At 52.5% G+C, this 27,480-nt stretch overlaps 1 protein-coding gene across 1 annotated transcript in view; it reads right to left on the reverse strand.

Annotated features, from left to right (window-relative positions):
- Window positions 1-4,207: 4,207 nt before the first annotated feature.
- Window positions 4,208-27,480, reverse strand: part of SLC26A9 (solute carrier family 26 member 9) — a 30,638-nt gene continuing 7,365 nt past the window's right edge. Inside the window, exons 2-21 of the mRNA XM_064173552.1 lie at window positions 25,744-25,888; window positions 23,931-24,070; window positions 23,537-23,647; window positions 22,644-22,819; window positions 21,974-22,138; window positions 21,075-21,227; window positions 20,575-20,657; window positions 20,144-20,291; window positions 19,167-19,280; window positions 18,627-18,704; window positions 17,661-17,756; window positions 12,472-12,578; window positions 11,806-11,875; window positions 10,546-10,638; window positions 9,299-9,418; window positions 8,023-8,340; window positions 7,750-7,804; window positions 6,118-6,263; window positions 5,009-5,086; window positions 4,208-4,407 (exon numbers count right to left, since the gene is read on the reverse strand). Coding sequence (XP_064029622.1) covers window positions 4,360-4,407; window positions 5,009-5,086; window positions 6,118-6,263; window positions 7,750-7,804; window positions 8,023-8,340; window positions 9,299-9,418; window positions 10,546-10,638; window positions 11,806-11,875; window positions 12,472-12,578; window positions 17,661-17,756; window positions 18,627-18,704; window positions 19,167-19,280; window positions 20,144-20,291; window positions 20,575-20,657; window positions 21,075-21,227; window positions 21,974-22,138; window positions 22,644-22,819; window positions 23,537-23,647; window positions 23,931-24,070; window positions 25,744-25,868 — 2,424 coding nt within the window. The 5' untranslated portion in view covers window positions 25,869-25,888 and the 3' untranslated portion in view covers window positions 4,208-4,359. The remainder of the gene's footprint in view (window positions 4,408-5,008; window positions 5,087-6,117; window positions 6,264-7,749; window positions 7,805-8,022; window positions 8,341-9,298; window positions 9,419-10,545; window positions 10,639-11,805; window positions 11,876-12,471; window positions 12,579-17,660; window positions 17,757-18,626; window positions 18,705-19,166; window positions 19,281-20,143; window positions 20,292-20,574; window positions 20,658-21,074; window positions 21,228-21,973; window positions 22,139-22,643; window positions 22,820-23,536; window positions 23,648-23,930; window positions 24,071-25,743; window positions 25,889-27,480) is intronic.

Raw genomic sequence — 27,480 nt, forward strand, 5'->3', positions numbered from 1 at the left:
AGCCCCAGGGCCCTCAGCCTCTCCTCCTCAGGCACTGCTCCAGTCCCCTCATCATCCTCATAGCCCTCCCTTGGGCTCTCTCTAGCAGATCCTGTCCCTCTTCAACTGGGGAGCCCCAAACTGAAGGCAGTGCTCAAGATGAAGTCTCACTTAGGCAGAGTAGAGGCAGAGAACTTCCCCTTGATCTGCTGGACACACTCTGCTTAATGCCCCCCCCCCAGGATCCCATTGGCCCTTTTGGTCCAAGGGCACATTGCTGCCCCATGGATGCTCTCCCCCAGCCCTCCCAGGTCCCTCTCCTTGGGGCTGCTCTCCAGCAATCACTTCCCTAACCTGTACTGCTGCAGTTTATTATCCCTTCCCAGCTGCAGGGCTCTGCACTTGTCCTCGTTGAACCTCATTTGGTTCCTCTGTGCCCAGCTCTCAGCCTGTCTGGGTCTCACTGGATGGCCACCAGAACGTTGGTGCTCAGGGTGCTGCTCTGGAATTGATGAGGTTCTTGGGGAGGTAAAGGGGTACCCATGGGGACTAACCACCTCCTGGGCTCACTGGGGCCACAAGTTGGGTAGGAGGATGCTGGTTAGGCAGGACCAGGCCAAGCCAGGCATGGTGGTGCACCCTGGGGTGTGCCAGCCCAACTCTTGTTAGGGTTTAAATCCAGCTGGATTGCAAAATCCATCACTGCCTGCCTGGCTTCACCACAGAGCATGGTGAAAAATTGCTTCTCCTCTCCTTAACAGCTGTCCTTTACTGCATTTGAAGGTTTATCTCATCTTCCTATGGCATAAACACTCTGAAGATGCTTAACACCAGACTGGAGCTGCTGTGGGAAGGCTGCTTTGGAATCAGCAGAAGGAGCAGATGATTGTCCACATGTTCTTTATTATCAAAAAGGGAAAAAAAAAAAAAAGAGAGAGAACAAAACCAATATTAAATTAAATAAATTACATTTCTGAGCTGGTTATGCATCATGCACTCAGCAAGTAAGGCTTCAAAGCTGTTACACATGGATGTCACTGGGATCTTAAAAGCAATAAAGGGACACTGGAAGTAAGATTTTATTCCTACCCCAGTGTAAATTTGACCTTCTCTCACTCTCTTTCCTGGGCACTGGGAAATGAAGGCTTTGAACTGGCCACTTTGTGCCCCCCTCCCCAACCCCAGCCATGCAGTTTGCCCACAGATTGGGCTGTGATGCCAGAAATGAGGTTCTCCTCCTCCTTGGGTCAGAATTCACTGAGCTGCTCCTTTCCAACTGTCTTTGCTGCTCCTTTCCAACTGTCTTTGTTGCTCTTTTCCAGCTGTTTTTACTGCTCCTTTCCAGCTGTCTTTGCTGCTCCTTCTCAGCTATCTCTGCTGCTCCTTCTCAGCTATCTCTGCTGCTCCTTTCCAGCCACCTCTGTTGCCATCCCATCCCTTTTGCTGATAGGAACTCCAAGAAGACAAATCTGTCTTTCATCTCTGATCTGTTGCTTCTGAGCCTTCCTGCATTTGTCCTTTCAGGCCCTGAGACTGTGAAATCAGCCTCCTATGATTACCACTGAATGAAGGGCTGCCACCTCAGAGATCCACTAATATTGATCAGCTCCTGAAGGAGATTTCTCCTCCCATTGCCCCAGCTTCTTGCTTTTGGCCAACAAGCCAGTGAAAGGAGCACTCAGGCAGTAACAAAAGCCCAGGAGTCATCACCCTCAAAGGCAATTTAAGAGGATTTTAGCTCTTGACTTTAGCTTATAGATCAGGCCACACATGGCTCTGGCGGGGAGGAAAAATCACTGTTGTCTAAGATTAAAAATAACTAATAATCATTAGTAAGTGATTTGGGGTTTTTTTTCCCTTTTGGTAACTAAGCCTCTTTGGTTTTATTACTCTCTCCTGTACCACATCATCAGAAACTGAGGTAGAGAAATGGTGACTTAGTTAATGAGCTGTTCTATAAAACGAAGCTGGCAGGGCTCTGCTGTTGTTTCCTTTCAGGTTGTCTAGCTCTGGATGCTTCCTGAAGCTCTGTTTTCCTTAAAAATGGGACACCTGGGAGCTGTGGGAAAGCCTCCACTTTTTTCCTCTCCCCAGAAAACCTTCCAGCAACCTGCTTAGAGAATCAGCTCAGTTGCATCCTGTGCACTTCGAAACTCTACGCTTAAGGCTTGGCGCACTTAAGGCTTGTTAAGAGCTTTAACATCTTAGAGTATTAAACCAGAAATAACTTTAAAAGATTATATTTTACTTCCATGATTAAGGCAACTCTTTTATTTCTTGCATTCCTGGGAGAATAACAAACTTGGTTCAGTTTTGCTTCTGTTGCTGCTTTCTTTTCTGGCTCATTGAGCCTTTCGTGTTTTCAACCCCTGCTGCTGGAAATGCTTTCTAGGAAGATTTGCAGTTTCAAGCACCAGAAGATTGCTTCCATTGCAACTGAAGCCATACCAAGGTGTGCCTCTATCTGCAATTCATTTGGGTTTTTATAGTCTCCTCTTCATAAAAGCCACTTGGGAGGTTGAAATGCACCAAAGAAGGAAGGGTCCCTTTAACCCTGGGCTTACGCTTAGACCTTGCAGGCTTTATGTTGTCTGCTTGTCCTTACTGCCACAACATCAGCACTGGGTAAGAAGGGAAGGCATCAGAAAAGGAAACTTTAAACCAGCACTGAAATACAAAAGAATGTCAGGTTTGGGGAAATGATGAAGATCTCAGCTGTCTGTCTCTGGCTTAGTGAGGCAGGCTTGTTTGCCTGGGAGGTAGATGGTCTTGGTGGCATTGGTCTGTGGTGAGTTAGAGTGAACAACATCAAATATGTAGCAGAGGATTGTTATGGAAGCATCAGATGCTGGGCAGGAGCTTTTTCTTCCTGCACAAGCAGGTGTTTGAGAGCTTGTCACCAGGGTGGCACTTTGGGCTGTCCCCTTACCTGGCATAAAATACCCTCACATTTCAGTGTAGTTGCTGCTCTGACACCAGGAGAAGTGTGCAGAAAAGGCTTCCTGCCCTGACCTTGAATGTGGGATCAAAACGATTTGGGGGGAAAAAAAACCCACATCTTTCCCTATGCATGGGCTGCACCTAAAGCTCTTTGTTGCTCCAGTCCACAAGAAGATGGGAAGAGTCCAAACAGCCTTAGGATAAATGCTCTCGATACCATGCACAGTCTGAGCCTTGCCAAAGCACAGTTCACTCAGAGGAAACACTTCAGAGGGGATTTGAGCTGAGCCCTGGGTCTTCTGAGCAGATATTCAATGCATTAGAGCTGGACCCTGGGTCTTCTGAGCAGATATTCAATGCATTAGAGCTGGACCCTGGGTCTTCTGAGCACATATTTAATGCACTGGAGCTGGACCCTGGGTCTTTGAACACATATTCAATGCACTGGAGCTGGACCCTGGGTCTTTTGAACACATATTCAATGCACTGGAGCTGAGCCCTGGATCTTTTGAGCACATATTCAATGCATTAGAGTTGGACCCTGGGTCTTATGAGCACATATTCAGTGCACTGGAGCTGGCCCCTGGCTCTTGAGGACATAGTGCACTGGGCAGGCAGGGTGGTTTGTGCACATAGCACCCAGTAACAAGGAATTCCTATTGCTGATTACAAACTCATCCTATCAGTAAGAAAAGAAAGACTGGAATGCAGACACTAGCCCTGCTGAGATGAAGTACCAGGCTCTTCAAGGGATCAGAAACACAGCATTGGGGTGAGGCAGTAGATTTTGGGATGCTGGCTCGCAGAGAGAACCGTGCAGGGGGTCATGGAAGAGGAGAAAGCTGTGGGGAAAGCAGGGCTGGTGGTACACAGGGGAGTGAATTCAGGGGTTTGCACCTCCTGGGCAGACACCCCAAAGCTCAGTGCACGTTTGAAAAGGTTGCCTTGCACAGGCTGCAGCTCTGCACCTTGCAGGAGCTGCTTTTGCTCATGACTCACAGCCCTGGAAAGCCCTCAGAATTTGCTTGTGTTTCACTTCACCAGGAAAAGAGGGGAAAGAAGGAAGGGGCTGCCCGGATGAGGTGATGCCTGTGTGGGCAGAAGAGTGCAACTGTGTGAGACAAAAGAGAGCTCTTGGCGTTAATGACTAATTGCCCCCCGGCTGGAGGCACCTGCCTGCAGATGAACTTCTCTAATTAACCAGATGGCATTTCCTGAGTTCCTGCTTCCCTGGATTTCTCTTGCCTGCTCCAGAGTCCTTTGCTCTGAATACCAGAAGTAGAGCAGGAGGGAGGGAGGAATTTATCAGTTCAAGAGCTGCGATAGCCTCTTGCTTTGCAAACATTGTATCCCCAGGTGGAAGCGCAGCTCTTCACGAAGGGATGGGAGAGAGGAGCCTGTTCAGGAGGGTTTGCCCACATGCTGATGCTCCCTCTGTGCTCACAGAGCTGTCTGGGTCTCTGAGTGGAACATGCTTCCAAACATCTCCTAAAGGATACAGAAGGCAGCCTGGGTTAGGGCTGATGCTGTGGCACCAACCCAGCAACACAGCTCAGCAGTCACTCAGTCACCCAGAGAAAGGCCACCAGAAGCTCCAGCCCTCCCTAGCCCTCCTCCACGACTGGTGGTGGGAAGGTTGCTTTGCTTCCAGCTCTGCCTGGACAGCATGAGGAAGGTCAGCTTTGGAAAGTATCTTCTTGCAGGGGCCCAGTGCATGCAAATCACTTCAACACTGACAAAGTCTGTGCTGGAAGCCTGACTGCTGAGCCTTCTTTTGGCCTCGAGCTACATCTGGTTCTCCAAGTTCATCCCAGTGGGTGGAGGCTACAGAACCGAGTGTGACCCTGAGCTGTGTGGCCCAGAGTGGAGAAAGGATTCTCCCGTGGGCAAGCCCAGGAGCTCCTTCATGCAGGTGCCTACCAGAGCTCACAGCAGGGATGTGAAATGACTTTTGGAGCTCACTTTTCAAGCATTCCTATTGCACTTTGCCTGGCAGCAGTGCTGGGGACTCCCCATCTAGCCCACCCCAGCCACGACTTCTGCTTTCCACCCGATGGCCATGGCTGAAGAAGTGACCCCTGGCACTAACCTCCTCCAGGTTCTTGAAGTCTGCACTGCTTTCATCCACAGACTCGTCGTAGATGGAGAGCTCTGTCTGAGGAGGCTTCTGTGCAGGAAAGAATCAAATCCAGGAGTAAGCAGAGTGGTGCAGGATGGAAAGGATCCTGCCTTAGCAGGGGGGTTGGACTCGATGATCTCTGGAGGTCACTTCCATCCTCTCAGGTTCTGTGATTCTGTGACTGAAAGCAGCAACTGAGGCAGGCTCAGAGCATCACACACAGGCTCCAAGGGAAATGCCCAGGAGGAAGGGGCAGAGCAGGAGTCCTGTTTCAGTTGTTTTTCACCTCTGGCTGACCTGGCACTTAGCATATCTCTCAGCTGAGATAGGAGATACCTTCTGCTCCTGAGCTAGCACTGCTCTGGTTCCACCTCCTCTTATCATGCAATAAACTGACCCATATTTGAGGGAACAGCCTCGGTGACCCTGTGCCAGCAGCACGTGCCACAGCCTGCCTTGGCTTCTTCTCCTCCCACCCAAGGGAAGCGTTCAGGGATGCTGAGGCCATTGGAGGACAGGAGCTTGTGCTTTTGCTTTGCTTTGTTTTCATTTCTGAGGGCCAAATCCTGCCTTTCTGTGCAGCTGTGTGTTCCAGCCCACACCAAAGGGAGGGCAGAGCTCTTTTGGCTTCTGCAGGCTGGGACAGCATTCGTCTCCAAGTTAAGGGTGTGCAGAAGACATATCACAGGATCATAGAAACATCCAGGCTGGCAAAGCCCCTCAGGAGCACCAAATCCAACCTAGAACCCTACTTTACAAGATTCACCTTCAACCATATCATAGAATCAGCCAGGTTGGAAGAGACCTCCAAGATCATCCAGTCCAGCCTATCCCTAAGCACCACATCCAAACCACCCTTAAACACATTTAGACTCCTGAATTGCCATTGAATTGAGCTGGGGCTTGGCCCATACATGAGAATTAAGGCATGAAATATTCTGTTGGATTTAGACCTTTACCACCTGAGATAAACAGGAGCCTTTATTAGGTGCAGTATTGAGTTGTTGTTTTCCCTTTGTGCTGACACAGCCTAATGGCACAGGACTGTGAGCAGGGGAAAGGCTGGGGAGCAACTTTACCTCTTCTAGGATGGGAGGGTGGACAACTTCTTTGATGTTTGCCAGTGCAAACAAAACAGCATCGTGGATTGTCAGGAAGATGTGACTTGGGTCCAGGCCTCCTTCCTCAAAGACCCCTCCCGTGCTGATGTCGTTGTACACCTGGGCTGGGGAAAGGAGAGGTAGATGAACAGGAAAGGAACCAAAGAAGCTCTTAAAGGTGTGCATGGCTGGCAGTGGTCCTCTGAGCTAAAGCAAGGTTGGGATCACAGGCTCACAGGATGTCAGGAGTTGGAAGGGACCCAAAGAAATCATCCAGTGCAACCCCCCCTGCCACAGCAGGACCAGGCAATCCAGCTCAGGGCACACAGCAACACATCCAGACAGGCCTGGAAAGGCTCCACACAAGGAGACTCCACAACCTCTCTGGGCAGCCTGTGCCAGGGCTCTGAGACCCTTCCAGGCAAGAAGATCCCCCTTGTGTTGAGCTGCAACCTCCTGTGCTGCAGCTTCCATCCCTTGCTGCTTGTCCTATCCCAGGGAGCAGTGAGCAGAGCCTGCACCCCCCTCCTGACCCCCAGACCTCAGATAGTTATAAACCTTTATCAAATCCCCTCTAAGTCTTCTGTTCTCCAGACTGAGCATCCCCAAGTCTCTCAGCCTCTCCTCATCAGGCAGTGCTCCAGTCCCATCATCATCCTCATAGCCCTCCCTTGGACTCTTCTCAGCAGATCCCTGTCCCTCTTCAACTGGGCAGCACAAACCTGAAGGCAGTACTCAAGATGAGGTCTCAGCAGGGCAGAGTAGAGGGGCAGGAGAACCTCCCTTGGTCTGCTGGACACACTCTGCTTAATGCCCCCCAGGATCCCATTGGCCTCTTGCCCACCAGGGCACATTGCTGTGCCATGGATGTTGCCCACCAGCACTCCCAGGTCCCTCTCCACAGATTTGCTCTCCAGCAGATCACCTCCCAGCCTGTACTGGCTGCATGGTTGGGATGCATGGGCAAGAAGCAGATTTTGGGATGCATGGGCAAGAAGCAGATTTGCTACAGAAGTCACAGAATCATGGAATGGGTTGGAAGTGACCTTAAAGATCCTCTGCTCCAACCCATCAGCCCAGGCTGCTCAAGGCCTCATCCAACCTGGCCTTGAACACCTCCAGGGAGGGAGCATCCACAACCTCCCTGGGCAACCTGTTTCAGTGTCTCACCACCCTCACTGTCACAGGCTCACAGGATATTAGGGGTAGGAAGGGACCTAATGAGATCATCCAGTCCAACCCCCCCGCCACAGCAGGACCACACAATCCAGCTCAGCTAACACAGGACCACATCAAGAATTTCTTCCTGGTACCCACTCTAAATCTGACCTCTTCCAGCTTAAAGCCATTGTGAGAGTGTAGGGATCTATTTTTCTCCATGCTGCATGTGGAGGTGTTCCAGTCCTGTCACTTCCCAGAGGAAAGGACACATTTCACACACACACAGCAGTGTTTCCCCCCTCTGCCCTTTCCTTCTGTTCTCTTTTATCTGCTCTGGCTTGGTTCAATGAAAGGCTGAGAGCTTGCAGAGTTTGCAGGCAAGTTCCTGTCTGTCAGGAGCACAGAAATGGGAGGAGATCCCACGGGAATGTGTTCTTTGTGGATTCTTACCCTGCACATTTGCCAAGAACACTTTAATCCCAATCTTCTGATAACTGGAACACAGCTAGAAAGGATGAGAGGAGGAAGAGAGAGGATTAGTAACACTGCTGCTCCAGCTTTGTGTTTATACAGCAAGTCTTTCATCCAGGGCTTTACAGGTGTCTTGGGGATGCTGAAGGACAAAGCCACACAAACCTTCCATGGAGGAAGGTAAAATCTTCATCTGAGCTGCCCAAGAAAGCAGAAGCTGCCTGGGTGATAAGTTGCTGGTACAGAACTGACCTTGCCCAGTGCTTTTGTGCCCATGAGGTCAACAAAACACACTCCACTCATGTCCAGGATGATGGTGTGGAAGCTGATGTAGGGTGGTGCTGTCATCACAGGGTCAACCTCTGCTGTAGGGATGACACTGAAGGTGCTTCCTTGCAGAGCAGTGGTGCTGCCCAGCTCACTGGAGGTGTGCACTTGCCCAGCACGGCTGGGCAGTGGTTGGAATGTGACGTAGGAGATGCTGGCACCGTTGGCAGTTGTCTGGTTGTTGTTGGTGTCTGTTGGAGCACTGCCTTCAAAGTCTTTCTGGAGCTCTTGCAAAGACAAGGTCTGCAGTGAAGCAGAGGGGCACCGTCAGCTCAGGACACTGGTGAGTGGGAATGTGCTTCTAAAGGGCCCTTTGAATCATAGAGTGGTTTAGGTTGGAAGGGAGCTCAAAGCTCAGCCAGTTCCAACCCCCTGCCATAGGCAGGGACACCTCCCACTAGAACAGGTTGCTCAAGGACTCATCCAACCTGGCCCTGAACACCTCCCTGGGAAACCTGTGCCAGTCTCTCACCACCCTCACTGCAAACAACTTCTTCCTAACATCCACTTTCAATCTCCCCTCTGCCACTTCAAACCCATTCCTCCTCATCCTCTCATTACAAGACCTTGTCAATAGTCCCTCCCCAGCCCTCCTGGAGATCCCTTCAGATCCTGGAAGATCACTCCAAGGTCTCCTCCAAGCCTTCTCTTCTCCAAGCTGCAGAGCCCCAACTCTCTCAGCCTGTCCTCAGAGCAGAGCTGCTGCAGCCCTCTCAGCATCTTGGTGGCCTCTTCTGGACTGGCTTCAACGCTTCCATGTCCTGTTTGTGGTGGGGGCTCCAGAACTGCACCCAGGACTGCAAGTGGGGTCTGACAAGAGCAGGGTAAAGAGGGAACTGAAATGCTGCCACAGATGCATGCTCAGAGAGAGGGGGAGAGGGCAAGCCCAGTTTCCAGCAAATCATTCACCGTGTTGCTGCTGGAGCCATCTCTGCAGCTTTTTTGTTCCCAGCTATTTCATAGGCTCATAGAATGTCAGAGGCTGGAAAGGACCTTGAAAGATCATCTGGTCCAGCCCCCCTGCCAGAGCAGTGCTCCTGCAGCTTAAGGGTTTGGCTGTTTAGAGCAGAGGTAGGTGAGAAGGACAGAAGGCAAGAGGTGGTAAATGTGGGTAGGAAGACAGTGCAGAAAACCTTGTGTCAGGAGGAGCTGTGTGCTGGGGGCTTGGAGTCTGCCAGCACAGGAACCCAAACTGAGTTACCTTGTTCTGCCTCAGGAAGAGTTTTGGCAGCTTAGGTGGTGCTGCTGCTGCTGTCCCCTTCTCCTGCTGCTTCACATATTTCTTCCTGGCTAAGAAGACTTTGCCAGGATCCACCCCTGTCTGTGGGGAGGGAAAAAAAGGGAAAGTTCTCTTTGAGAAGAAACTTCATCAGCACCACAGGCTGGAGCTGCTTTTTCTTTCCTGCCTGTGGCATGTGGACAGCCCCAGCTGGAGCAAGATGATCTTCATGGCCCAACCAACAACATCAGCAGCAACTTGGTACTTGCAGTCACAGGATGACTCTGCATTGGCAGAGAGCTTGGAAGGGGAATAACTGCCAGGGTTAGGCATAACAGAATCACTGAATCACAGAATCAGTCAGGTTGGAAGAGACCTTTGAGGTCATTGAGTCCAACCTATCACCCAATACCTTCTAATTAACTAACCCATGGCACTCAGTGCCTCATGCAGCCTCCTCTTAAACACCTCTCAAATGAGGTTACAAACAGACCTCTGGGATCATCGAGTCCAACCTATCACCTAACCCTTCTGATTAACTAACCCATGGCATTCACTGCCTCATGCAGCCTCCTTTTAAACACCTCTCCAATGAGGTTACAAACAGACCTCTGGGATCATTGAGTCCAACCTATCACCTAACCCTTCTGATTAACTAACCCATGGCACTCAGTGCCTCATGCAGCCTCCTTTTAAACCCCTCTCAAATGAGGTTACAAACAAACCTCTGGGATCATTGAGTCCAACCTATCACCTAACCCTTCTGATTAACTAACCCATGGCACTCAGTGCCTCATGCAGCCTCCTTTTAAACCCCTCTCAAATGAGGTTACAAACAAACCTCTGGGATCATTGAGTCCAACCTATCACCTAACCCTTCTGATTAACTAACCCATGGCACTCAGTGCCTCATGCAGCCTCCTTTTAAACACCTCTCCAGTGAGGTTACAAACAGACCTCTGGGATCATTGAGTCCAACCTAGCACCTAACCCTTCTGATTAACTAACCCATGGCATTCACCACCTCATGCAGCCTCCTTTTAAACACCTCTCCAATGAGGTTACAAACAACCCTGAAGATCAGGAGGAAAGGGGTGCGAGAGCAGAGGATGGATGTGACCATCTTCTGTGGTCATCCTGGGCTTACTCATCTGCACACAGCCATGGAGGAGGGAGCAAGGGCCAGCTGGGATGGGCTGCCAGCAGCCCTTAGTCAGGGCATTGCTCACCTTGGCTATAATCTTCTCACGGAATATCTCTGAGTTGGCAAAGTAGAGCGGGGAGCAGTAGGTCACTATTTTAATCCCATTAACTTCATGTGCCTGCAACAGAGACGAGAGCTGAAACCAGGCCAGATGAGGTGTGGTGAGGTGCAGGCTGGCTGGGAGATTGGGCAGCAGCTAAGTGGGAAGGGCAAACTGAAGGGCAGCTCTGCTGCTACACCTGAACCAAGCAGCAAACGGAGTCACCGAATGTCAGGGGCTGGAAGGGACCTCCAAAGCTCAGCCAGTCCAAGCCCCCTGCCAGAGTAACATCTTGTTCTTCACTGAGAGAGTGGTTGGCATTGGAATGGGCTGCCCAGGGAGGTGGTGGAGTTGCCATCCCTGGGAGTGTTGAACCCAAGCCTGGCTGGGGCACTTAGTGCCATGGTCTGGTTGGTTGGGCAGGGCTGGGTGCTAGGTTGGGCTGGCTGAGCTTAGAGCTCTCTTCCAGCCTGCTTGATTCTATGGTTCTATGATTACCCAGAGCAGATCCACAGGAACACATCCAGGTGAGTTTTGAATATCTGCAGAGAGAGAGACTCCACAGCCTCCCTGGGCAGCCTGTGCCAGGCTCTGTCACTCTCACAGGGAAAAAAATTCCTCCTCATGTTTAAATGAAACTTCCTCTGCCTCAGCTTCCACCACTGCCCCTTGTGCTGGCACTGGCATCCCCCAGCAGAGCCTGGTTCCAGCCCCTGCCACTCACCTGCACATATTGGTAACCATTGCTGAGGTCACCTCTCAGCTCCTCTGCTCCAAGCTCCCAGCCCCAGCTCCCTCAGGCTCTCCTCCTAACAGAGCTGTTCCGTTCCCTTCAGCATCTCTGTGGCTCTGTGCTGGACTTTCTCCAGCAGTTCTCTATCCCTCTTGAACTGAGGGGCCCAGAACTGGACACAGTACTCCAGATGTGGCCTCACCAGGGCAGGGCAGAGCAGAGAGGCAGGAGAACCTCTCCTACTAACCTACTAACCACAGCCCTTCTAATCCACCCCAGAATGGCATTGTCTCTGCTGGCCACCACAGCACACTGCTGGCTCATGCTCACCCTCCCATCCACCAGGATCCCCAAATCCTTTTCCCCTTCTCTCCCTTCCAACAGCTCAGTCCCCAACTTATACTGAAACTGCCTTGCTGGAGCAGAAACTGGGACTTGAGTTTTCCTGATCATGTTGGGTACTGGTGGCAAAGAAAAGCATTTTCTCTGAGTGGGTTTTAGCTTCTGCTCACCTTGCTGTAGGCTTTTGGGTTCTTGTAGATGTCAGTGGAAGTTACCTGGCCCAGGGTAGAGCCGTTACGGCTAGGAGAAAAGAGGTGAGCAGGGTTAGAGTGAACACTGCCAGGGATGAAAACTGCTTTGCTTCACATTCCACCCCAGGAGATTTGAACATTGGCTGCATGAAACTGCTCAGTCTTCACCCCTGCAGAGCCTACAGAGTCAGCAGTTTGAGATCCCAGACTGGGAAATACTAATAAAGAGCTTTGATGGATTAAAAACTGGGATGAAAACTTCAGCCCTGCTCTCTGCTCATGGCTTTTCCCCAGCAGGATTTTCTGCTGGGAGCCTCTGCAGGGTAGCTTTTTTTTTTTGTGCTGAAGTAAATACCTTCCTCTGCCTTGGGATGTGCACATTGCTCAGCCTGCACAGGAGTGGGAATGCAGGCAGTAAATTAGCTCCTGCCATTCCTGTTTGCACATTCCAGGGGCCAGGGAGGACACCTGCACTCCCCCAGGCTCCTGCCACAGGTTCCTTCAAGACATGGGCCAGAGGTTGGGCATAAAAAATAACAATCATCTGTCATTTATCCTGCAACTGGGAGATTTTGACTCCTCTCCTGGCTTGCTTTTTTTTTTTCCCTCCCCCCTTTTTATTTTGGGAGCTACACCACTACTTACAACTGGGTATGGAAAACCACAACCAGCACGGAAAACCCCACACCCACAGCGACTCCGTAGGGAAGGCTCAGGAAGAAAGCAGACAGGAAGCTCACCAGCCAGACCAGCTGCAGGAAGAGAAGAGCAGGGCACATCATTTCCATGGAATCATAGGGTTGTTTTGGTTGGAAAAGCCTTCTGAGATCCCTGAGCCCAACCATCGACCCAACACCATCATGCTCACCAAACCTCGCCCCCAGGTGCCATGGCCACAGGTTTCTGATCAGCTCCAGGGATGGGAACTCCACCACCTCTCTGGGCAGCCTGTGCCAACCCCTGACCACTCTTGCAGCAAAGAAGATGTTGCTGATATCCAACCCTGTTATAAACCTTGAGCCAAACCATTGACCCAACACCACTGTGCCCACCAAACCTTGCCCCCAGGTGCCATGGCCACAGGTTTCTTGAACAGCTCCAGGGATGGGAACTCCACCACCTCTCTGGGCAGCCTGTGCCAATCCCTGACCACTCTTGCAGCAAAGAAGTTGCTGCTGATATCCAACCCTGTTATCAACCTTGAGCCAAACCATTGACCCAACACCACCGTGCCCACCAAACCTCACCCCCAGGTGCCATGGCCACAGGTTTCTTGAACAGCTCCAGGGATGGGAACTCCACCACCTCTCTGGGCAGCCTGTGCCAACCCCTGACCACTCTTGCAGCAAAGAAATTGTTGCTGATATCCAACCCTGCTATCAACCTTGAGCCAAACCATTGACCCAACACCACCGTGCCCACCAAACCTCACCCCCAGGTGCCATGGCTACAGGTTTCTGATCAGCTCCAGGGATGGGAGCTCCACCACCTCTCTGGGCAGCCTGTGCCAACCCCTGACCACTCTTGCAGCAAAGAAATTGTTGCTGATATCCAACCTAAAGGTGCCCTGGCACAATTTCAGGCCATCTCCTTTACAGTATCACCTGATACTAGGCAGAGGAGACCAACTCCCACCTCACTCCAACCTCCTTTCAGGGAGCTGCAGAGAGCAATGAGGTCTTCCCTAAACCTCCTCTTCTCTAGACTAAACAACCCCCAGTTCCCTCAGCTGCTTCTTCTCAGCCCTGTTTTCCAGATCCTTCCCCAGCTTTGGAGCCCTTCTCTGGACTTGCTCCAGCTCCTCAATGTCCTTCTTGGAGTGAGACTCCCAAAACTGAACCCAGTATTTTGCTGGACCATGGGCTCAAGAATGGTGATGGATGGCAAATGGCTCTGTACTGATGTTCTGGACCTCAAGAACCACACAACTGAAGGTCATAGCATCATATAATCAGGCAGGGTTGGAAGGGAGCACAAGGAGCAGCCAGTCCAAACCCCTGCCATGCCCAGGGACACCCTACCCTAGAGCAGACTGCACACAGCCTCAGCCAGCCTGGCCTCAAACACCTCCAGCCATGGGGCCTCAACCCCCTCCCTGGGCAACCCATTGCAGCCTCTCACCACTCTCCTGCTCAACAACTTCCTCCTCACCTCCAGCCTCACTCTCCCCACCTCCACCTTTGCTCCATTCCCCCCACTCCTGCCACTCCCTCACAGCCTCAAAAGTCCGTCCCCAGATTTTTTGTAGCCCCCTTCAGATCCTGGCAGGCCACAAGAAGGTCCCCTGGGAGCCTCCTCTGCTCCAGCCTGCACAGCCCCAACTCTTGCAGTCTGTGCTCACAGCAGAGCTGCTGCAGCCTCTCAGCATCCTCCTGGCCCTGCTCTGGACACTCTCCAGTATTTCCACATCCCTCTTGTCCCAGGGGCTCCAGAGCTGGAGGCAGGACTCCAGGTAGCGTCTCAGCAGAGCAGAGCAGAGGGGGAGAATCCTCTCCCTGGCCCTGCTGGCCACACTTCTGCTGCTGCAAAAGGCCAAAGTGTAGAGTTCTGCAGCTACTCTAGTGACAGTTTACTGCATGTTTCCTCTGACACATCCCTGCTGGGAAGCTTGCCAGAAGCCTCACTTTTTCAGCCAGACAAGCAAGCAGTGCATTTCTGCACAGCTGCATGAACACCCTGCACAGTCCTTCAGCCCCAAACCTATCCATCAGCCTACCTAGCCAAGGAAAGATTCCTGCACCCCAGACACCATCTGCAGCTCAGTGACTGCTCCCAGCCCCAAGGAACCTCCTGGGCTCACTCAGGACACTTCAGGAGGGATGAGCAACTATCTAGAAATGACCTGAACACAGAGCAGATTTGATGACCAAGACCTGCTCCTCCTCTCAGCTCAGTGCTCTGACCCTTGGCATTTTCATTTGTCAGCACTCAGGCATCTGTCTGCATACAGAGAGGGGGAGATTTGGACTGGAGGAGAGGAACAAATTCCTTGCAGTGAGGGTGGGAAAACACTGGAATAGGTTGCCCAAGGAGATTGGGGATGATCTCTTGCTGGAAGTGTTCAAGGCCAGGTTGGAGGAGGCCTTGAGCAACCTGGGCTGGTGGGAGGTGTCCCTGCCCATGGCAGAGGGGTTGGAACTGGATGGTTCCTTTCAACCTAAGCCATTCTGTGATCCTTAGATACCCTCTGAGGATCATGATCAGGTTATGATATTGTTATAATCCCATTCTCAAGACTGATACAACCTAACTTTGACCTTGGCTCAAAGCAGAGTAACTCTGATGACTTCAGCACCTTAATTTTGATGCCTTTTGTGTATGAATGGTTAAGTCAGAGCTTGCCCCCATGCAGGCTTCCCCTGGGCTGTGTCTGTGGTGTGATCCCTGCCACTGAAACACAGCCAGAGTTGGGATAGTGAACACCCATGGTCTGACATCACTCAGAGGCAGTGTTCCCCCATTTTGGGACAGGACACTGAATCTAGTTCAAATTCCAAGGAGATTAAGGTCAGGGGAATGCAGTTCACTCCCTTGGCATCTGCTCAGTCCCCAGTCTCTGCACCTCTGGGCTCTGCAGAGTTGCTGGCACCACAAGGTTTGTTCCAGCAGCTCCACAGAGACACAGCACAGCTGGGGCAGTGGGGCTGGCTGTGCCAGATGCTGCCCGTGGGGCAAACCAAAGGGTTTCTGACAGCTGGTCAGCACATCTGGCAGAGACAACGCTGGCAGGGTGTTCTTCACACAACACTTTGCAGCTCTGCTCTCTCTACCATCCACTCAGGGACCAGTCCAGACTATGGGCTAGGGGCTGTGCAGCCCATCAGGCTGCCCTGACATGAGCTCCCAAAGCTAACCCACAAGGCAGAGCTCCTTCAGAGAGGTGATTACATTGCCATAGATGATTCCCAACAGGGAATCCCAGCTTCCCATCAGCAGCATTCCCACCCTGCCAGCCCTTGCCTGCATGACCATCTCAGCTCAGGCCTCTCACATCTCTGGTCCTCTCAGTCTGCTGGGCTCACTCCTAAGCATGGACCACTTGTTTGTAGCAGGAATGTGCCATCATGTCATGATCACAGCCTCTGCCTGCCAACCCATCTCTTCTCCAGCACCTCTCAGAACAGACCTATAGCAGCTTTCCAGTACCTGAAAGGGGCTACAAGAAAGCTGGGGAGGGACTTTCAACAAGGACTGTAGTAATAGGACAAGAGGCAGTGAATTGAAGCTTGAGGAAGGCAAATTGAGACTGGATATTGGGAAGAAATTCTTTGCAGTGAGGGTGGGGAGACACTGGCACAGGTTGCCTGGGGAGGTTGTGGATGTCCCCTCCCTGGAGGTGTTCAAGACCAGGCTGGGTGAGTCTTTAAGCAGCCTGGGCTAGGGTGAGATGTCTCTACCCATGGCAGAAGGATGGAGTGGCTGATCTTTAAGGTCCCTCCCAACCCATTCCCTGGTTCCATTCTGGGGAAGCTCAGGATGACTGAGGCCAGCCCCTCTGCACTCCTGGTACCTCCGGCGAGGTCTCTCACCAGGACCTGAGAGGATATTGGCTGCGTGTCCACACACACAGCCCTCAGCCGTGGGAGCCCTGTTCAAACACTGTCTTTTTATGTCAGACACATCCAAATTCCGTTCCCACTCCCCCACACCCCCTGCCTGGGTTTATACATCAACCAGTGCCTGGAGTCCTTATCGCTGTGAAGGGCTCTCCTCACCCTGGAGGGCTATTGTGTGAGTTTTGAAGTCATGACTCCTAGATATTGAGCAGGGCCGGTTTGGCTAGTTCTGGGCAAACAGGCTCCCACCGTTTGATTGGCATTTAAACACAGCAGGTAATAGTTCAGACCTCTCTGATATGTGCACCGAGCAGGAGGGTGCTCAGCTGGGCAGGACGAGCTCTGCCGCCGCTGCGTGGGACCTCGTTGGGGCTGCTCAGCCTGGAGGAGAGAAGGCTGCAGGGAGACCTTAGAGCTGCGTTTTGATATCTGAAAGGGAACTTACAGGAAGGTTGGAAAGGGACTGTTTAGAAGGGGGCTGTGCTGATGGGATGAGGAGCAATGGTTTGAAACCAGAGCAGGGACATCAGGAGGGAGTTCTTGGCAAGCAGAGTGGTAAAATACTGCAGCAGGTTGGCCAGAGAGGTGGTTGAAGTCCCATCCCTGGAGACATTCAAAGTCAGACTTGGTGTGGCCTTGGGCAGCCTGCTCTATTGGATGTGTCCCTGCTGACTTGCAGGGAGGTTGGACAAGATGAGCTTTGAGGGTCTCTTCCAACCTGATGCAATCTGTGAATGTGTGAGTTGGAAGGAGAATCACACCAGGAGAGGGAAAGCTTCCTCCTGCTGGGCACTCATAGAATATCACAGAATATCATAGAATATCATAGAATGAAGCAGGTTGGAAGAGAGCTCCAAGCTCAGCCAGCCCAACCTAGCACCCAGCCCTGCCCAACCAACCACACCATGGCACTAAGTGCCCCAGCCAGGCTTGGCTGAAACACCTCCAGCCACAGCCACTCCACCACCTCCCTGGGCAACCCATTCCAATGCCAATCACTCTCTCTGCCAACAACTTCCTCCTAACATCCAGCCCAGACCTGCCCTGGCACAGCTTGAGGCTGTGTCCCCTTCTTCTGTTGCTGCTTGCTTGGCAGAAGAGCCCAACCCCACCTGGCTACAGCCTCCCTGCAGGCAGCTGCAGACAGCAAACCATTCTTCTGGCCCCAGATGCCTGCTGGGGGTCCACACAGTTCTCCCTGCCCTGCCTCACACAGCCATGGGCTGAGCTGGCAGCAGAAGGTTGGTGGATGCCTCCCACCCACTCTCAGGCACTCACACAGTCCAGCTTGCTCTTCTTCCACAGGTAGAAGGGATCAGCCAGCTGCTTGAGGGAGTTTTTCAGGTTCACTGCGATGAGGGCTCCCAGGACAGACTGTGGAGGAGAGAGGATGGGATCAGAATGTGCCACATCTTGCAGGAGATGCTGCCTGCAGCCTTTGTCTTCCTTGCTCCAGATACCACCAGGGAATGGCAAAGGATGATCAAGGGAGGTTCTTCTCCCTCTCTACTCTGCCCTGGTGAGACCTCATCTTGAGTACTGCCTTCAGGTTTGGGGTCCCCAGGTGAAGAGGGACAGGGATCTACTGGCGAGGGTCCAAGGGAGGGCTACAAGGATGATGAGGGAACTGGAGCACTGCCTGAGGAGGAGAGGCTGAGGGCCCTGGGGCTGCTTAGTCTGGAGAACAGAAGACTGAGAGGGGATTTGATAAAGGTTTATAACTCTCTGAGAGCTGGGGGTCAGGAGGGGGGACAGGCTCTGCTCACTGCTCCCTGGATAGGACAAGCAGCAATGGATGGAAGCTGCAGCACAGGAAGTTCCAGCTCCACACAAGGAGCAACTTCTTGGCTGAAAGGCTCCCAGAGCCTGGCACAGGCTGCCCAGAGAGGTTGTGGAGTCTCCTTGTGTGGAGCCTTTCCAGGCCTGTCTGGATGTGTTGCTGTGTGCCCTGAGCTGGATTGTGTGGTCCTGCTGTGACAGGGGGGTTGCACTGGATGATCTCTTTGGGTCCCTAACATCTTGTGAGCCTGTGATGATGTTCACAGAGATCTCACTTGGATCTGAGCACCATCATTTAGCCTGTCCTTGCTCCCAGAGACTGAGTGCAGACAGGACCCCAGGCCAGGAACAAGCTGTGCTGAGCAGCAGTTTGCATCAGGGCTTTTTGGATCAGGACTCTGCCTCCCCTTGGGCGTGTGGAGTGTGATGCAATGGCTGAGCTGTTTGCACAGATGTTTGTCTTACCTTTGGAAGAGGTTCGAGGTAGATCCCCAGAGCCAGCATGGTCACCATAACCACCAAGGCCACAAAGAAGCTTGCCACCTACAGCAAAAGAAAGAAGTCACCTCAGCAAACAGGCAGGGTCTTCCTGACCCCCACTCTGGGTCTTTCCTCTCCTGCTTCTTCAGCCAACAGCACAATTGGTGGCTGCAGTGTTTGATGTTGGCTGGGATTTGGACTTGATGGTCTCTGGGGGTTCCTTCCAACCTCTAAAGCTCTGTGACTCTGTGATGTTGCAGAGCTCAGAGACAACCCCAAACTCCCCTCACATGGCAGCTCTGCTCAGTTGGAGAAGCCAGACTGAGAATGCAGACTTACAGCCCTACTTCTGCAAGCAACCCAAAGAACCATCTGGGGACCAAAATGGGTTTGGGGAGGGAGGAAATTCTGCTTTACTAAGAGCTCCTCTGTGGAGCTTCTCCAGAGCTGGCAGCATGCAGCAGCTGCAGAGCTTTGTGGTCAAGGAGGGTCTGGTAGGAAAGAGGAGGAGGAGAAGGCACTGACTTGTGATTTCCCTCCTGCCCCATCGACAGCAAGAGTGACGGAGAGAGCACAGCAGATCACATGGATTTTGAAGAAGGATCCAAAGAAGTTGCTGCAGCCCAGGGCCAGCATTTCCTGTGGAGATGGAGGAATGGTCACTGCCCTGCCAACCTGGCAGCTGCCAGGCAGCAAGTCAGTGCCTGAGGCTGGGGTTTGTGTGGCCAGGGAAGGGATCTGAGTTCCCTGCAGTGTTTCCCAGACCCCTTCCTTCCAGTAAGAGCTGGGATGGGCTCTGGTACACCAGGGAAACCTGGAATCACAGTTCCACATAAACACGTTGTCATCTGTTGACACACTGAGGGCAGGGCTTCAGCTGGTATGTGTGGCTGTTGTTGAAAGCTGCCACTGTGCCAGTGATGATGAAATAGGATTATTTGATGTCCTGCCTCTCACAGTAGCTAGGTGACACCCCAGGAATCCAGGTCTTTCTCTGCTCACTGGCAAGTTCCTGTGCCTCGTTATGCTCCAACAACCTGCAGAAATGCTCCCTCTCTCAGGTCTGGAGGCAGAGCAGAGCAGAGAGCTCAGCCTAAGGCTTGCTTCCCTTTTGCAGGTCCTCTCCAGACCACAGGAGATGGAGCTACCATGTCCTTTCCAGCCCCACAGGGCAAGGTGCCACCTGAGCCTGCACGCACAGGAGCAGCAGAGCTGTTTGGAGCAGAGCATGTTTGAAAGCTCTCTTGTTTACAGTGAGGGTGCTGGAGCAGGCTGCCCAGAGAGGTTGTGGAGTCTCCTTCTCTGGAGGCTTTCAAAATACACCTGGATGTGTTCCTGAGTGGCCTGCCCTAGGTGACCTTGCTTTGGCAGGGGGCTTGGACTTGATGATCTCTGGAGGTCCCTCACAGCCGCTAACCCTGGGTCCTGCAGGGAGCTTTTCCTTTCATGCCTGGGAGCAAAGGGAACTCTCCTGGGCTGTGTCCTCCCAGTGCAAGCATTACCTGGTTGGGGTCCACGTCGTAGCCATGCTTGGCTGCCAGTGTTCTCCCCATGGCCAGGTTGATGACGTAGCTCACGATGGCGAGGGAGAAAGCTGTGCCAATCATGTCCTTCCACTTGGTCACCAGGGGCAGGGTGGGTGCTGGGAACCTGCACTCAGAGAAGAGGTGAGGAGCAGTTGTGACAGCAGTGTCTGGATGCTTGGAGAGGTGGGGGAGAAACTTGTGTGTTGAGGAGTGACATAATCCTGGGCTGCACTGCGGGCAACTTGAGTGGCTGGTGGCAGTTGCACAACAGGGTGCAGCAGCAGCAGTGCTGCATAACAGCCCTGGAAGGGGACTGTCATACAGCAGGGAAGAGTGAGGTGTTCTCCAGGGAGGAAGGAGGAAGGAAAATGATCTGGAAGTTGTGTCAGACCTGCTCATGCACTCACCCCATGCTGATCTTTCCAACAACTGGCATGCCATACTCCTCAGGCATGTTGAAGCTGCCAGAGATCGCGGTGGCGACAATGACCTGAAAGCACAGAGAATGGAAGAGCAGGGAGCAGAGGGAGCCTGAGCTCTCTCAGGAGGACTAAGCCTGATGGGTTCTGGGGCTGACACTGGAAATCAGCATCCAATTTGGGCTAGGGAAAGGAGAGAACCTTCCCACCAGGAGTTATGTTCCTCATCTTCAGCATTACCGAGATGCAGGTACAGGGCAGCAGAGGTAGCACAGAATGGTTTTGGTTGGAAAAGACCTCTGAGGTCATTGAGTCCAACCATTGTACCCTCTGTGAGGATGGCTCAATTTCTGGCCCCAAGCCCTGTGTCCTGTTCACTAGGTAGATGCTCTATGTGCTGAGCCCTCTGTGAGCAGAAGTGGGTGTCCCAGGGCTGAGAGGTGAGGCTAGAAACTGTCTCCTGGAGGGACAGCTCACGCAGCACTTACGATGATGATCTCCATGGGGATGGGCATCCGGATCTTTTTCATGTACTTTAAGTTGAGCTCCTTGACAATCACCAGGAGCACAGCACTGACCAAGGCATAGACCAAGGAGGCCACATTGGTTTGGGGCAGACCTTTACAAATATCAATGAATGTCTGAAGGGGAGAGAAAAGGAGAAGATGTCATGGGGAACCAAAGACAATCCTGTGGACAGCACAGTGGAGGTCATTTGTTACCATAGTCAGCTGCAGACACCCTGAGATGTGACAAGGGGGAGAAAAATGCTAGAATCCCACTGCTGAGAGTCCAGCCACTGGCCCTGGGTCTGTGAGCCCAGCAACTGGCCCAGGGTCTGTGAGCCCAGCCACTGGCTCTGGGTCTGTGAGCCCAGCCACTGGCTCTGGGTCTGTGAGCCCAGCCACTGGCCCTGGGTCTGTGAGCCCAGCAACTGGCCCTGGGTCTGTGAGTCCAGCAACTGGCCCTGGGTCTGTGAGCCCAGCCACTGGCCCCAGGTTTGTGCTGTCTGGTTAGATGCAGTCCTGGCTGCATCAAGGGAGGATGCACCCATGGGAGATGCAGGAAAGGCCAGGAATGGGTAGGCCTGCTCACAGCAAGAGCTTCTCTTGCTCACCATCGTGCAAGGCTCCTGCAGTAAAGCAGCACAGTTCATGCTCTGCCCAGATCCCAGCCCCATTTCACTGCCTCTGGTTAGAAACTGGCAGAGAAGGGCCCAGATGTTGCAGGGGTGTGCTGGGCTGGGGGTGGTGCAGACGGCAGCATGCCCCATCCCTCCTCCCTTCCCTTCTCTCCAAGCCCCCTTTGGCCTTGCAGGAGTGGCAGTGCTGGTGGTCACTGGGGGGAGGAGGTGCAGGGAAGGTCCCTGGCCAGAGCCCCCACTTACATAGACGATAGCTAAGGGCCCGGTGTAAGATGGGACTGTCAAGCCGAAGACGTACTTGAGCACGGAGATGAGGATCTGCAGCCCTGCTGCTGTCATGAAGCCCCTGATGAAAGACTCTGAGAGGTAGATAGCAACAAAGCCAAACTGCACGAATCCCAGGCACAGCTAGAGGAGGACAGACAAGGTGGTGTTAGAGGCATGCCAGCCTGCCAGGGCGAGGTGTGCAGCCCAAACGCGCCCGCGTTGGGCAGGCTGCTCCTCTGGGAGAAGATCCACCCCTCCCACGTAGCCATGGCATGGGCTGGGCTGAGCTGGCTGTGCCAGAGCAGGGATGGGGAGAGGAGAGCTGCAGAGCGTTTGGCTGTCATCCCTGGCTGCTGGCTTCACCCTTGGCTAGTCACAGAATCATAGAACCGGTGAGGTTGGAAGAGACCTTTGAGGTCATCGAGTCCCAGCTGCACACCTGGAGCTCACAATCCCACCAGTGTGAGTTGGGTCAGAGAGTTTCACACCCAAGCCCACCCAAAACTTCCCTGCTGAGGCACCACCCACTCAGAAGTGGGGCCTCTTCTAGCATCTCCTGCTAGAACATCTCTGCTCTGGGGAGAGAACCTGGCTGACTCCATGTGGCCAGAGCACAAAGCAGAGGTGGCATGCAAGAAGCCCTTACTTGTATGATGGCTGTCAGGCAGGCTAAGGTGGCAGAGATCTCCAGCCTGGCAGCTTCCATGGCTGTGGTGTTGATGATGGTCTCGTTGGTGGTGTGGTTGAAGTACTGGAAGTCTGACTCTGGAGCCAGCTCATTGCAGACGTTGCCAACAATAATGCTGATGACTGCAAAAGTACCTGCAGCACAAGGCAGTGATGTCAGTAGGTCTCTCTAGAGGGCATCTCGACCTGGCAGGCACCTGCAGAGGTGACCGAGTCACCCAGCCCATCACTGCAGCCAGTCCTGTGGCAAGAGGTGGCAGCAGTTCACAGGGCTGAGATCCTGCTCTGCATCTAGAAGCAAGGAGCCTGTACACCCTTGATGGGCCAGGCTTGCCCAAACATCTCTGTTTTGGGGCACACAAAGTTTTCCCAGCTGGTATTTAACTGCCTCAATGCTCTGCAGCTGCTGAAGGGGCTGAGCACTGCCCTCTGAGTAGAGGCTGAGGGACCTGGGGATGTTTGGTCTGGTGAAGAGAAGACTTAGAGGGGATATAATCAATGGTTATAAGTATCTGAGGGCTGGGAGTCAAGAGGGAAGGGACAAACTCTTCTCAGTTGTGTCCTGTGATAGGACAAGGGGATGTAAGCTGCAGCAAAGGGAATTCCACCTCAACGTGAGGAAGAGCTTCTTGACTGTAAGGGTCCCAGAGCACTGCCACAGGCTGCCCAGAGAGGTTGTGGAGTCTCCTTCTCTGGAGCCTTTCAAGGCCTGTTTGGATGCCTTCCTGTGTGACCTGAATTAGATTGCCTGGTCCTGCTGTGGCAGAGGGGTTGGACTGGATGAGCTCTTTGGGTCTCTTCCAACCCCTAACATCCTATGAGCCTGTGATCCTGTGGTCCTGTGGCTCTTACCTGGGACCATCTGATGGATCCCACCAAGGAAGAGATATGTCACCAAGGGGAAGAAGGAGGAGTAGAGCCCATTGACAGGAGGCAGATTGGCCAGCAGTGCAAAGGCCATTCCTGGAAAACACAAGGGAAATAAGCAGGTCACCCAGGTGCATGCAGCTGCTGTCAGCCCCATGCTCTCCTCACACTCACAGCAGCCCCCAGAAGGTGCTGCAGACAGCACAGGGCTGCTCCTCCTGGGTAGGAGAGCCCAAAGAGGGCAGGGAAGAGCACCACAGAGAAATACAGGAACAGCCAGGTTGGAGATAGAGACTGGGTTGAACTGGACCATCAACTGCAGACCTCTACTTGAACTGGCAAAGTCCTCTTGGTGATCCCCAAAGTCCTTGTGACTCACCTTGTGGCACTTGGATCGTCCCTGCACTGAGCCCCCCGAGGACATCAGGCAAAATGTAGTCCTTAATTTTGTACTTGGGAAGCCACACGAGGATTGGGAAGAGGCTAAAGAGGGTGAGCTTGGCTCTGGAGGCTGAACATCTGGAGGAGAAACAGAACAGAAATAAGTCAAGAGAGAAGGAAGGAAGAGGGTTGGGAAGAGAGCAGGTGAAGGATCGAGGAAGGATCCTCCTAGGAATGTCTCAGCCTTTCTCCCACACCAAATCCTCAGCCCAGCATTTGGTGCTCAGCCCTTCCCAGGGAGTGCAAGGCTCTGGTGGTTAACTCTGGGCATGCCATGGAGGAGTACTGTGAGGATCTTCCTGACTTGGTGAGAGGTGCCCAGTGGCACAGCTGGAAGGAGAACCTGCACAGAGAGTAGGACTCAGCTCCCCAGCATCCTGATACCCTTTAGAAAGGGAATAGGTCAGCTGCAAGGAGGAGACACAGCTCAGAGATCCAAAGGGCAGCAGCACAGAGCCAAAGGTGAAGCATTTCAGGTGCTTGGTCGAGGACCCCAAGTGTGTCTGAAAGAAGAAGGCTGCTTCTAGGTCGACAGACAGAGTAGCTCCCATCTCTACCTGCTAAGATCTTCTTTTTCCTGCGTGGCTGCTGCCTGTTTCCAAGGAATGAAGCTCAATTCCCAAGGCACTGATAAGCAGGGTTATTAAGAAGGTCAGTAATCATTTTAATCAGCAAGCTGATAAAAGGAAATCCCAGCTGAAAAGCTTAAAGCAGCAATCCACATCCCCACACATACATCTCCAGCTCTACTTTTCTTTCCCCCTTTCTTTCCCACTATTAATAACACCTTGGAAACCACAAAGCCTCCTCAAATCCTGGATCCCTCTGCCACTTGTTCCACTCCTTTGCCTTACAGCCTGGCAGCAGCAGCAGAAGAGCAACTTGCTTGAGTGCAGCTTGCATTCCTCCTGTGCTTTTTATCCATCAGAGCCCTGAAATGGTCTCCCAAAGTTGCCCAGAATGAACTGAGCCTCCCTGAGATAAAAAAAAGGGAGCTGGATAGAATCACAGGATTGAATCATTGAATCCTTCTGCTTTTGATCCATCAGAGCCCTGAAATCATCTCCCAAGGTTGCCCAGAATAACCTGAGCCTCACCAGGATAAAACAGTGGGAACTGGATAGAATCACAGGATTGAACCATTGAATCCTTTTGCTCTTGATCCATCAGAGCCCTGAAATGATCTCCCAAAGTTGCCCAAAATAACCTGAGCCTCCCCAAGATAAACCAATGGGAGCTGGATAGAATCACAGGATTGAATCATTGAATCCTTTTGCTTTTGATCTATCAGAGCCCTGAAATGATCTCCCAAGGTTGCCCAGAATAAACTGAGCCTCCCTGAGATAAAACAGTGGGAGCTGGATAGAATCATAGGATTGAACCATTGAATCCTTTTGCTTTTGATGCATCAGAGCCCTGAAATGATCTCCCACAGTTGCCCAGAATAAACTGAGCCTCCCTGAGATAAAACAGTGGGAGCTGGATAGAATCACAGGATTGAACCATTGAATCCTTTTGCTTTTGATCTATCAGAGCCCTGAAATGATCTCCCAAAGTTGCCCAGAATAAACTGAGCCTCCCTGAGATAAAACAGTGGGAGCTGGATAGAATCACAGGATTGAACCATTGAATCCTTTCGGTTGGAAAAGACCTTTTAAGATCATTGAATCCAACCAGGTCCAAAGTGCATCCTGATGCCAGACCAAATCTGGTTGGCCCCTGCCCTCTTTGCCTCTGCTTTTCTGCATTACCTGAGATGGTTTTTCAGCTTCTCCCCAAGGGGATAAGTTCTGCTTTTCTTCTCAAACTCCTCGTCGAAGAGGCTGACCGAGTACGCGGGACGCTCGACGGCATAGCGAGGCCTGGCTTGGCTCATCTCTGGGGCATTGAAAAGTTCTCCCAGGGAGGGAGGGGAAAAAAAATTGATGTTAAAAAAAAAAATAATTAAAAAGAAATACTTTAAAAAAAAATAAGAAATGAAAGAAAAAAAAAAAAATCCAAGCCAAGAATGTGGCTGGAGCTGGCTCCACCTGCGCTATAACAGACCGGACACCTCCAGCGTCTGGGAGCCCTCCCCGAACATCTCCACCCTAAATAGTTTCCCCGTGGCGCAGAGGCAGGTCCTGGGAGTGGCTTCTCCCAGCACCAGGGGCTGCTGCTGCTGCTGCTGCCTGGCAGAAGGAGCTTCCCCAGCTGTTTTTGGGGTGATGCTGATGAGCGATGCCATGGGAAGGGGACCAGAGTGCGTCCCGGATTGGCTGGCAGATGAGCAGGGTTGGCAATCAGAGCTCTGCCACTGACTTGCCTTTTTGCCTGGGGCAAGTCACTTGGCCTCTCTCCTGCCTCAGTTTCACCATCTGCCAGTGGGGTTGGTGAGAGTTGGCAATGCTGGGCAGCTCTGACACGTTTTGCAATGGTTGATGCTGGCACTGAGGTTGAAGGTTGTTTCCATGGTCAGCCTGGAGAGGAGAAGGCTCCAGGGAAACCTTAGAGGTACATTTCAATATCTGAAGGAGACCTGCAGGAAGGGTGGGGAGGGACTGCTTAAAAGGGCTTGGTGTGGCAGGATGAGGGGCAATGGTTTGAAACTGGAGCAGGGGAGATTTAGGTTGGGCATCAGGAGGAAGTTCTGCACAATGAGAGTGGTGAAATACTGGAACAGGTTGCCCAGGGATGTGGTTGAAGCCTCATCTGTGGAGACATTCGAGACCAGACTTGGTGTGGCCCTGGGCAGCCTGAACTAGTTGGAGGTGTCCCTGCTGCCTGCAGGGAGGTTGGACAAGATGAGCTTTGAGGGTCCCTTCCAGCCTGATGCAGTCTGTGACTCCGTGTTCCTGCTGCTCTCTGGCATTCCTCAGCTTCCCTACTCCTCACTCTCCACGAGAGGCTGGGGATGAGTTTTAGGAAGTGATGTGCAGAAAGATAACTGTTGGCAACTCATTCCAGTGATGAAGATGCTGAAACATCTGGATGGACTCGTCCTGCCTGGTGCCTGGCTCTCACCAAAGAGAGATGAACTTCAGAGAACCCTTGTTTGGCTGTGACCAGCCATGCTGGGGATGAGGGGAGCATCATTATGATCTGGAGAGGCTGGGAGTGGAGGGAGGAAGTGGTAAGATATAAACCAAGGATCTTGGTAATTAGTTGTGGCATGGCATGTATCTAAATGGGTCATTGCCCAACACTGGGCTAGAAGAGGGGGTGGGAAAAGCTGATGATTCAGGCAAGAGAATGCATCAAGACACAACATCCAGGCTGCTGAGAGCTTGGAGAGTGATTTAAACGTCTCAGATCCTCCTCTCTCCTCTTCTGAGCCTGCCTGAAGTCGGTGCACACCCTGGCACCCAGGGTCATGGAACCAGGCTGAGCAAAGTGACCAATGCCAGCCCTCGCTGATAAGCAGTTACCCTGGAGTGGGGGCTGGGGGAAGTGAGTAATCTCCAGCAGAGTGGCCCAGCAGTCCAGGGCAGGAAGGAAAGGGTGATGCA

The sequence above is a fragment of the Pogoniulus pusillus genome, chromosome 39 (assembly GCF_015220805.1).
Source record: "Pogoniulus pusillus isolate bPogPus1 chromosome 39, bPogPus1.pri, whole genome shotgun sequence".
In the NCBI taxonomy this organism is placed as follows: domain Eukaryota; kingdom Metazoa; phylum Chordata; class Aves; order Piciformes; family Lybiidae; genus Pogoniulus; species Pogoniulus pusillus.